Source organism: Carassius gibelio, chromosome A18 (assembly GCF_023724105.1).
Source record: "Carassius gibelio isolate Cgi1373 ecotype wild population from Czech Republic chromosome A18, carGib1.2-hapl.c, whole genome shotgun sequence".
NCBI lineage: Eukaryota > Metazoa > Chordata > Actinopteri > Cypriniformes > Cyprinidae > Carassius > Carassius gibelio.
The window spans coordinates 1,185,138-1,197,756 of NC_068388.1; the positions used below are offsets into that span (position 1 = coordinate 1,185,138).

The 12,619-nt window shown below is 36.8% G+C and overlaps 1 protein-coding gene across 1 annotated transcript in view; it reads right to left on the bottom strand.

The window, feature by feature from the left end:
- Positions 1-12,619, bottom strand: part of LOC127934516 (AT-rich interactive domain-containing protein 3B) — a 38,544-nt gene that overhangs the window by 13,220 nt on the left and 12,705 nt on the right. Inside the window, exons 3-4 of the mRNA XM_052531947.1 lie at positions 4,494-4,568; positions 4,201-4,273 (exon numbers count right to left, since the gene is read on the bottom strand). Coding sequence (XP_052387907.1) covers positions 4,201-4,273; positions 4,494-4,568 — 148 coding nt within the window. The remainder of the gene's footprint in view (positions 1-4,200; positions 4,274-4,493; positions 4,569-12,619) is intronic.

The window sequence follows — 12,619 nt, forward strand, 5'->3', positions numbered from 1 at the left end:
TCAGGCTCGTTTATTTGATCAAAAATACTGTAAAAATCTGAAATATTATTCTAATGTAAAACAACTGTTTTCTGTGTGAATCTGTGTTAAAGTGTAATTTATTTCTGTGATGCTCTGCTGTATTTTCAGCATCAGTCTTCAGTGTCACATGATCTTCAGAAATCATGAAAATATGATGATTTACTGCTCGAGAAACATCTCTGATTATTATTATGTTGAAAACAGTCGTGCTAAACAATATTTCTGCAGAAACTGTCATGCATTTTATTTTTCAGGATTCACAGATGAACGTTCAGAAGAACAGCATTTATTAGAAATAGAAATCTACTGTAACACACAGTATAAAATGTCTTTAATGTGATCAATTGATCGATTTAATACAGTCTTGATGAATAAACGTATTACACTTTGAACAGAAGTTTATATGCGTTCAATTTCTATTGCGTTTTGTAAAGGATATGAAAATAATCCAGTCTAACTAGTTTGTGAATCATTATTAGTGACTCATGTGTCTATTATACTGGAGTGTAAAATTTGGCAGTTACTCACATATATATAATGCATAATAAAATTATTTCAATATATTAATTATGCACCTTATAATATTCTCATGAATAATTGCAACCACAGTTACAATAGATTATAATACTCAAGTATAATGCATTAAAACATGACAAACCTTCAAATATTATAATGCATTTTAACCTTGTTTGCAATTATTTACGAAAAGACATAATGCATTACAGTGTACATTATGAATACTTTATGATGCATTATACATAAAGCCTTTAAACTGTTACCTATGTAATGTGTGCTACATATTGACGAACAACAAAGTGCTACATTTTTCCTCTTTCTCTAGGATTTAGATCGGTCAAAACTAACTGGATAAGATTATTTCCAAAACGGTTAAAGCAACTGGAAAATGTGAGATTAATCATAACTAGCAGCGTGAAAGTGTGAAGAAGGAGATTAAACAGGAAGTGCTGAAGGACAGAGACAGGAAGAGGGCATTTATATAGAAATGATAGATGCCTTTCAGCTTCACCATATCATTTAAAACCCATCCCGGAGTGAAAACACATTCACACACAAAACCTCATCTTATAATCAAAGATAAATATATGGATGCTAAGAATAAACGCCTTTGGTTCAGGACGGACGGATTAAGAAGCAGATGGGATGTCGGACCCCGCCCTGCTTCGGTCTCGGAGAAATCACTCGTTTCTGCACGACTGCTGTTTTTCTATTTCACTCATCCACAGCCGTTTCTTTCTGGTGTTCATCTCTGCCTCGGCTCGATCAGACGTGTAGTTGTGCGTTTCAGAGGTTCATAAATCACGCTATGAGACGCTGGGCCTCTAATCCAGCCTCGCAAACCCACTTTATCAAGTTTCAGAGGCCCCCGAGGCCCCGAATGCAGCTCCAAACACAGGAAGAACCAGCCGATAAATCAAAACAACATCTTATTTCAGCACAGCGTCCTGTGAGGTGCTTCTGGACATCATCTGCTAGAGAGACACTAACATGTTCAGTCCAAGCTGCTTGACTTGCTTCCTTCTCCAGAACACTAAAAGAAACTAGATAAAAAAGTTTGTCAAGACAAACTTTAAATTGGCTTGAGAAAGCCTAGCGTAAAATTTTTAAGCAGTTGTTGCCTGACTATAGAGTTTAGAACAAGTTTAAAAGTTAAAAAAGTTTTAAGTTCGATGGCAAGTTACAAGCATGTCACTAGCATGTTTGTAGAATGATTAGTGTGTTACTAGCATTTTCCTAGCATGATTAACAAGTGACTATCATTTCGCTAGCATGATTAGCAAGTGACTAGCATGTCGCTAGCGTGTTTTTGGCATGATTAGCATGTTAATAGCATTTATCTCGCATGATTAGTAAATTATTAGCATGTCACTAGCATTATTAGCAAGTGACTAGCATGTTGCTAGCATGATTACCAAGTTACTAGCATGTTGCTAGCATGATACTAGCATGTCATCAGTATAATTAGAAAGTGACTAGCATGTTCCTAGCATGACTAGCAAGTGACTAGCATGTCGCTAACATGATTACCAAGTTACTAGCATGTAGCTAGCATGTAAAAGAAATGATTAGAAATTAACGCTCACAAAGGAAAAAAAGTCCAAAATTAGGAAAGATTCAAAAGAAATTTAATATTGAAATATATACGGAATCAAAATTAGCGAAATGCTGAGATCAATTCTAAATATCATCAAAATTAAGAAAAAACTGTGGGATAAATACTGAATATCAGCAAAATTAGGAAAAAATTGTGGGATAAATACTGAATATCAGCAAAATAAGGAAATTTTTTTAGATTTATACAGGAAAATTGTCAACATTTTTAAAATATAAAAATATATACTGAATACAATCAAAATTAGGAAAATTTTTGAGAAATACTGAATAGTCCTTTTTAAATTTTTTACAAAATATTAAAATATATACTGAATATCATCTAAATAAGGAAAAATTGTGGGATTAATACTGAATATTGTGGAAAAACATTGAAATATGGAATATATTTAAATATTAGAAAATAATAGTATAAATAGTTAATATAGTCCAAATTTATGCTAATATTGAATATTGAAATGTATTCTGAACACTCAAAATTGGGAAAATTATTCAAATATATTTGGAGTATCAAAATTGCTCTAAAAAAACATTTCAATTTATGCATTTAGCAGACGCTTTTATCAAAGAGCAAGACTTGGTTCAGTGCATCGGTTATTGATTGGCTGTTGAAATGTGGGCGTGGCTCTCAAGTGTATGCAGATGAGTGTGAACTGCGGGGGCGGAGCTTAAGAGCACTAATCCATCAGAGAAATCCTGCACATGTCACCACAGAGACCCAGTTATGATGTTTTGATTAAACATTACAAAGTCAAAAAAAAAAAAGTTGTTGAACTGTTCATGAGATGATCTATAACATGCATTTAGAAAACAGATAATGGCATGATCTGACGAAGATTATACGAGGATTCCTGCACCTGTGACCCCAGACGTCAAACCACAACTGGTGCTCAACATCTGCATGACCTCCTTAACATCTCACGCTCGGATGCGTTCCACAGAAGCGCTCGTGCTATCAGACTGGACGGCACAGAAAGAGCTGATGGGAAAAACCACTCTGTTAAACGGCTCTGAAAAGCTCCATGAAACTGCAGCAGCATGTGGCTTTCCTGAAGCTCCTCGATACGGGGCCTCAAACACGGGCCTCTGACGCTCTGTTAAAAACAGCTGCTGAATCACACACACACACACACACACAGAGTTCCCTGTATTTAAGCACGCAACACGGAAGTGAGATTCTGCGGTTTTGCTTCCTTTCCGTCTCACAGAGAGACGCTTGACGAGACGTGATCTTCAGCTCTGGAGACACAGCAGGACTTTCCTCTTCTTTTCTACCTCTTTTATAAACTAGGATCGGCTTCAGAAGCACTAATGCAAAAGTGTCACCAAGGCTGCATTTGTTTGATCAAAAATACAGTAAAAACAGTGAAACATTATTCCAATTCCATCTCTGTTCAAATATAACTCATTGCTCTGTATTTCCAGCATCAGTCTTCAGTGTCACATGATCTTCCGAAATCAGTATAATATGATGATTTACTGCTCGAGAAACATTTCTGATTATTATCAATGTTGAACACAGTTGTGCTGACTAACATTTCTGAGGAAACAGTGGTGCATTTTATTTTTCAGGATTCACAGAAGAACAGCATTCATCTGAAACAGAAATCTTCTGTAACATTCTGTTACTTTTCATCAATTTAATGCGTCCTTGATGAACTAAAGTATGCATTTCTTAAAAATATAAATATTTTCTGGGGTCTGATCCTACTACATGATGATATAAACCACTGCTCTGTGTGTGTGTATGTGTGTGTCTTGAAATATTTTGTGTCCATCACATGTGTGAACTTGCAGTGGCCCCTGATGGGCCCCTCAACATTGAGCACAAATAAACACACATCCAGATCTTCAGGTTTCAGTCCAGACGTGAAGCATCAATCACACAGGCTTTACACTAACAAAACACACACATACATGCGTGCTCATGCTTGAGAACACACACACACACACACACACACACACACACACACACACACACACACACACACACACACACACTGAATATGATGAGCTCAAATCGTGTGGATTCAGAAGAATCTCTCTCACCTCGCTTCTGCATGAAGGTGAAAAGGTCGTCCAGGAACTCCTTCCTTTGCGGGTCGTTATCCAGCTCATATAACTATGAGACACAATATTTTTTTAAGTGTAAAATACAATAATAAAAATTATATGCTGCATATAATACTGCACCTTTAAATTAAATGAATGAATGAAATTGGTCCATTAATACACAACAAAACAAACATTTGGTCTAGGATTTACTAACTTTTTTGCAGAAAATGCTAGTACACTTCACAAATAATTGCAAAAAAGTGATTGTAGTAAATTAAATGACTCACCTTGGCGAAATCTCTGGATGCTTCCCCTCTTCCACGAGCAACATCCGCATCATCTGACCAGGAAACACCGCCGTTCTGTACACACACACACACACACACACGGGAAACTGTAAATAAGGTTGTGTCTTCCTCCCCTTATGTCCTCTGACCTCCAACACACACACACACGCACACACACACACTTTATCTCAGAGATATGAGATGCTCATAGATCAGTACTGATGTGTGAGGCCTGAAACGCACTTAGTATGTGCATGAAAACACATCAAACCTGTTTCTGTCACACACTACAGAAGGCTGCATATGCAACACACAGCGATGCGTCCATCATTAAAGAGAGCAAAGGATTATGGGAGAATCGTGTATGTGTGTCTGATAAAAGCAATTCTAGCTGCACTTAATGAAACTGCTCAAATAATGACTGTTTCCAAACAGGTTTCCAAACACTCTCACTGTCCTGCAGCAGCTTTAAAGGCATTATTGGGTTTAATTAATGTAAAACTAGAATTTTGTCAGCTTTATAGGCTATTTCATAGCTTTGATATTCAGAAAACAATTTATATGCAATAAATATAAAATGTTTTTGTACATTCATAATAGTAACTATAAAATAACGACACTACTATACTAAATTTAATTAGTTTCAGAACTGATTAATTTTATAACACTAACAATCCTGAAAATAATCTCATGATCCAAACCAAAACTAAAACTGAGACTAAAACATAATAATAATAAAAAAAATCCATTTTATTTCTTTATTTTATGTCTAGTTTAAAGTAAAGTAAAATTAACCAGGAAAAAAATAATAAAACTTTAAAAGACATAAAATGGCAAAAACACAACAAAACTAAAATAAAAACAGAAAATACAAAAATAAAGATTAAAAGAAAGAAATAATTCAAAAGAGTATATCAACATTATAAAACAAATATAAGATTGGTTGGTGCTCATTGATTTTCTGACAGATGAAGGACAGTTTGATCTCTTCTTCACTATAATTTAAAATGATCAATCATTAAACTAAAAAAATAAATCAGTATGCTGATATCATAAATAAAACCAATAAATGCTGTGAATCTACAACACATGCTCTTGCACTGCGTGTATTTTCTGTGCAGTCACCTAAAAATGCACGCCGATCCTTGTTTTCTCCCTGATGGCTGTATTGTTTCTCATGTCTGTCTAAGTCTGTTAGCAGGTTTACAGTAAGTGGTGGGTTAATCACGTTACCGCAGGGCGTGAGAGGATCGCTGACAGCTAAATAAGAGTCAAAAATAACTCTGATCTCTGATGCTCGGACTCAGTTCACTGGGTCACAGAGAGACGGGCTCCTCGGAGATCACAAACCAGACACAGGCAACCAAACAAAAGAAACCACACGTCTGCTTCAGACTGGTTCAGTGTCTCAAATATCAGGTGAATCTCTGAAATCCAGACAAACTCGCTCTGCACACATAAATACAGTCTCTGTGTACATATTACGGTCATCATCTGTGACGTGCTGAGCTCACAGATTTACACACATAACCTGACTGAACTATCAAAAATACATGAAAACTAACAGATCTGAAAAATAATAATTATTTATTTGCATTAGCAGGTAAAGTTTGGGACACGTGGACTATCTCTGTATTAAAGTGATATTAGTTTACTCTAATACATTTCATAAGAAGGAGAATTTAAATTTGTCTGTATATAAACAGGAGCAGAAACATGTTCAAACATTTCACTGCAAGTGAACATCTGAAAACATTGGAACTGACACAAGATCAACTTCTTGCAATTCAAACGTCATGGGTTCAATTCCCAGGAAATGCATGAACTGATTTTAAAAAATGCCTTGAATGCATGGCAAGTTGCTTTGGATCAAGGCACCTGCCAAATGCTTTAAAGTGAATGTAAATGTAGAAGTTCTGAGTTATAAAGTGAATGCAGGTTTAAAGTAGAAATTCTCAGTTTTGGGAGTTTATCGGAGCATGTGTGGCTCTGGAAAGCCCCGTGTCGGGTGATAATGTCTTGTTCTGCTCTCTCAGCACGACTCTTTAAAGCCGTCAATCTCTAATCCTCATCAAATAATTGGGTCTTTTCATTCCACCCGTGGAGCTGCACAGATGATCCGCAGAGAGCAGGGAAAGGCGGGTTTACACAATAGCAGCTCAGAGCCACAGTAAATCACTCAGTCGCTCTAATCTTACTCAAAGTGTGTAACCTGAGGAGAGTTTTAAACAAGAGCATCAACAGAACGACTCCAGGAGCCAAAACAAACAGCCTTGATTGAGCCCACAAACACACCTCAACCAGATCAACAAATTACTCAACTAGGGATGTGCCGATCTGATATTCAAATTGGGTATTGGCTCCGATACTGGTAAATGCTTCGTGGTGCACTGTATTTGTTTTGTCCTATTGTATCGATCAGTTGTTGCCTTTTTAAAAAAAGCTATACATTTCAAAGAAATTTATTTTAATTTATAGTATATACTTATATATAAACAGATTCAATAATGTTTTAATGAATGGATTTTATAATAATACCAATTTTACCCCATTTTCTCTAAATGTTTGGATTTCTAAAATTATTATGCAATGATTTCTTTAGAATCACTTTTGCTGCGGAAATTATTCACTAACCTAGTTTATGATAATTTTTTGTCACAGATTATGAATATGCATAGGCCTATATTTTTCAAAATTTATAGTTTATTTTATTTTTAATGAAGCAGTATGTATATAGTAGATTGTGAATGAATAATTATCAGTTCCTCACACCGAAATATATCAATTCTACATTTATTTGAACGGGGGGCCAATACTGAACCCTAGCTATCGGAATCGTTATCAGAGGCAAAAAAGGCGGATTGTGGCATCCCTATACTCAACCAGATCAACAAACAACTCAACCAGATCAGCAAACTACTCAACCAGATCAACAAACAACTCAACCAGATCAGCAAACAACTCGACCAGATCAACAAACAACTCAACCAGATCAACAAACAACTCGACCAGATCAACAAACTACTCAACCAGATCAACAAACAACTCAACCAGATCAGCAAACAACTCAACCAGATCAGCAAACAACTCGACCAGATCAACAAACAACTCGACCAGATCAACAAACTACTCAACCAGATCAACAAACAACTCAACCAGATCAACAAACAACTCAACCAGATCAACAAACAACTCAACCAGATCAGCAAACTACTCAACCAGATCAGCAAACTACTCAACCATATCAGCAAACTACTCAACCAGATCAACAAAAAACTCAACCAGATCAACAAACAACTCAATCAGATCAACAAACAACTCAACCAGATCAACAAACAACTCAACCAGATCAACAAACAACTCAAACAGATCAACAAACAACTCAAACAGATCAACAAACAACTCAATCAGATCAACAAACAACTCGACCAGATCAACAAACAACTCAACCAGATCAACAAACAACTCGACCAGATCAACAAACAACTCGACCAGATCAACAAACAACTCGACCAGATCAACAAACTACTCAACCAGATCAACAAGCAACTCAACCAGATCAACAAACAACTCAATCAGATCAACAAACTACTCGACCAGATCAACAAGCAACTCGACCAGATCAACAAACTACTCGACCAGATCAACGAACAACTCAACCAGATCAACAAACAACTCAACCAGATCAACAAACTACTCAACCAGATCAACAAACAACTCAACCAGATCAGCAAACTACTCAACCAGATCAACAAGCAACTCAACCAGATCAACAAACAACTCAATCAGATCAACAAACAACTCAATCAGATCAACAAACTACTCAACCAGATCAACAAGCAACTCAACCAGATCAACAAACAACTCAACCAGATCAACAAACTACTCAACCAGATCAACAAACAACTCAACCAGATCAACAAACAACTCAACCAGATCAACAAACTACTCAACCAGATCAACAAGCAACTCAACCAGATCAACAAACAACTCAACCAGATCAACAAAAAACTCAACCAGATCAACAAGCAACTCAACCAGATCAACAAACAACTCAACCAGATCAACAAACAACTCAACCAGATCAACAAGCAACTCAACCAGATCAACAAACAACTCAACCAGATCAACAAACTACTCAACCAGATCAACAAGCAACTCAACCAGATCAACAAACAACTCAACCAGATCAACAAACTCAACCAGATCAACAAACAACTCAACCAGATCAACAAACAACTCAACCAGATCAACAAACAACTCAACCAGATCAACAAACAACTAAACCACATCAACAAACTACTCAACCAGATCAACAAACTACTCAACCAGATCAGCAAACTACTCAACCAGATCAACAAGCAACTCAACCAGATCAGCAAACTACTCAACCAGATCAACAAACAACTAAACCACATCAACAAACAACTCAACCAGATCAACAAACAACTCAACCAGATCAACAAACAACTAAACCACATCAACAAACAACTCAACCAGATCAGCAAACAACTAAACCACATCAACAAACTACTCAACCAGATCAACAAACTACTCAACCAGATCAGCAAACTACTCAACCAGATCAACAAGCAACTCAACCAGATCAGCAAACTACTCAACCAGATCAACAAACAACTAAACCACATCAACAAACAACTCAACCAGATCAACAAACTACTCAACCAGATCAACAAACAACTCAACCAGATCAACAAACTACTCAACCAGATCAACAAACTACTCAACCAGATCAACAAGCAACTCAACCAGATCAGCAAACTACTCAACCAGATCAACAAACAACTAAACCACATCAACAAACAACTCAACCAGATCAACAAACTACTCAATCAGATCAACAAACAACTCAACCAGATCAACAAACAACTCAACCAGATCAGCAAACTACTCAACCAGATCAGCAAACTACTCAACCAGATCAGCAAACTACTCAACCAGATCAGCAAACTACTCAACCAGATCAACAAACTACTCAACCAGATCAACAAACTACTCAACCAGATCAACAAACAACTAAACCACATCAACAAACAACTCAACCAGATCAACAAACAACTCAACCAGATCAACAAACAACTCAACCAGATCAACAAACAACTCAACCAGATCAACAAACAACTCAACCAGATCAACAAGCAACTCAACCAGATCAACAAACAACTCAACCAGATCAACAAGCAACTCAACCAGATCAGCAAACAACTAAACCACATCAACAAACAACTCAACCAGATCAACAAACAACTCAACCAGATCAACAAACTACTCAACCAGATCAACAAACTACTCAACCAGATCAACAAACAACTCAACCAGATCAGCAAACTACTCAACCAGATCAACAAACAACTCAACCAGATCAACAAACTACTCAACCAGATCAACAAACAACTAAACCACATCAACAAACAACTCAACCAGATCAACAAACTACTCAATCAGATCAACAAACAACTCAACCAGATCAACAAACAACTCAACCAGATCAACAAACTACTCAACCAGATCAGCAAACTACTCAACCAGATCAACAAACAACTAAACCACATCAACAAACAACTCAACCAGATCAACAAACTACTCAATCAGATCAGCAAACTACTCAACCAGATCAATAAACAACTAAACCACATCAACAAACAACTCAACCAGATCAACAAACTACTCAACCAGATCAGCAAACTACTCAACCAGATCAACAAACAACTCAACCAGATCAACAAACTACTCAACCAGATCAACAAACTATGAAACTATGAAAAAACCATGATCAATGTAGCTCTGAAATTAAAATTCACCACAGCCTCCAACAAAAAGTCTACGCAATACGTAACCTTGATTCTTAATCACTGTTATAATGTAAGTTATTGAACTAATCTTCATTTTAATGGTATTCCATGGGCAAAAAAAGTGTCAGCAGAAGAATGTTTAACTTAAAAACATAATTAGGTCAAGTAAAGTTTTAAGTGTGAAAGGTTAATGAGTGTAGGCTACATGACTTTACAAACATTTGACATATTCAATAAATATAATTCAGTGTCTATTTCAATAGTCTAATGCTCTGTTTACATAATTAAAAAAAATGTTCTCTTATCCAATATACATTTTGTAATTAGTGTAATGAAATAAACATTGGACTTCTATTCAGAAGCCAACGACAAGAAGCCAGAGATTCCACCACCACTGAGAGATGAAGAGGAGATGGCAAGGGAAAAGGGAAAAGAATCACTGTTACTTTGACATATATCTCGCACTAACCTTTTATTCCATTCAGTAAACAGCTCCATTTTCTCAATTTCACTTATTTAGCCCCGGGAAACAAGACTAAATATTGTACATATTTTGTCTTAAATAGAAAATGCATCATGATTTAAGAATTTTGAGATATTTGTACTTGAAATAAGCCAAAAATCTCAGCAATTAAAGCTATTTTTGCAGCGTGAACGAATGTATGAGGTATTTAAACATTGCCTGCACTTTAAAAAGCTGTGGGTTTACTGAAGAAAACCTGCTCACTGAGATAGTTACGGTTATTTACAGAGAGGTTTAGTTTCGTCTTTTACTGGAACCAAAAACCCTGAGTTTCCCATTTCTGGTGTTAACAAACTCTGAGTTTCTAACGAAACCCGCTTTCTGGAATACATCCCAGATCAACAAACTCAACTCCGCAATCACCTTTTGTTCAGCAGATCGTCTTTACCGGCAAAACACATTCCACAAACCCTCCCCTACTGACAGACACACACACACACACACACACACACACGTACTGTCCCCATTATTATGACTAATACTGATGAATAAACAGCATCTAAGGTATGTGTGTGAGCGCTTCGTACAGTATTGTGCGTCAGTGAAATTAATGTAAAAAAGTGAAAGTGAAATAACGCATCACTCATTCATACATAACCACAGAAATTCATTTCAAGAGAACCAAAAAAACATATATTTCTCAGGTGGTAAAGATGCAGCTGTAGGCGGTGGAACAGGTTCCTGAAGAAGAGAGTCAAACATGAGAGCTGCTGAAGTGAAACACCCAAGACAACTCACTTTCTCTTAAGATGCTCATTCAGAAGTTTCATCGACATCAGCCGTGATGATTACATGATTACACGTCTCTCTAAACGGCCCTCCGGGGGAACCACAGGTTTGTCTGTGTTCATTGTTCTCCTGAATTTGCATCAGTGCATCTCCCGTCTCTCCTGAGGTCTCGTGGAACGCTCAACATGAGCCCATCATGCAAATAACGCCCGACTCAATGCAACCAGCACATCCCAAAAAGCCTGATCCGATGCGCCGACGCAGAAAAATAACACGGAGTTAAATATTAAAGCTGACTTAAGCAAACCCTTTTTAGTATGGACTAGATTTAAAATAGAACTGTGGAATTGGTGCTTCTGCGAAAAAAGAAGGCATATATGTACTGACTAATATTTAGGCTTCATGACAGGCCTTAAACAGGGTTTGATGAGGGTTAAGCCTATTTTAGGACTCTTTGAAGACCAAGTAAAGAAAGGAAACACAGTTGGTCAGTTTATTCTCACAATGAGTTGTATTTACAACACTTAAAGTTTGGAAATATACAACTTCCAGCAGATCTACAACTGGAAATAACTATATATATCTCAATTTAGGGGAGTTTAGATATTTGTATTGGAAAACAAAAATACATAGGAAGATACTTTGCCATCCATGCATTTGTTTTTCAAGAGAATTTAAGATTTTCAACATGATTCCAAATTTTTTTAAGGTCTTAAATGTTGGAAGGGCTTTTTAAGACACCCTGGAAAAACAAAACCAAACATTAAATCCATTAAGAAACCTACAACAGAACAGAGAAAGAATCCCCGTGCATGTCTTTTAGGTTCAGAGGAAGTGTGCACTTCGGAGGCAGATTGGAACGCAGCCCGTTTTCTGTCCAGCTGCCAAAATCTGACGAATGTGTTTCACAAAAACAGACACGCTTTTGTCCCACTGCCGTGAATGAGCCACTAGCCACTGCTTCCTAATCCCATCTAATACTGCTATTACAGAGTTCAATCAAAGCTGAATACCAATAAGACAACAGTAAAAACGGTTTCCACTAAGCGAGCGAGAGCCGG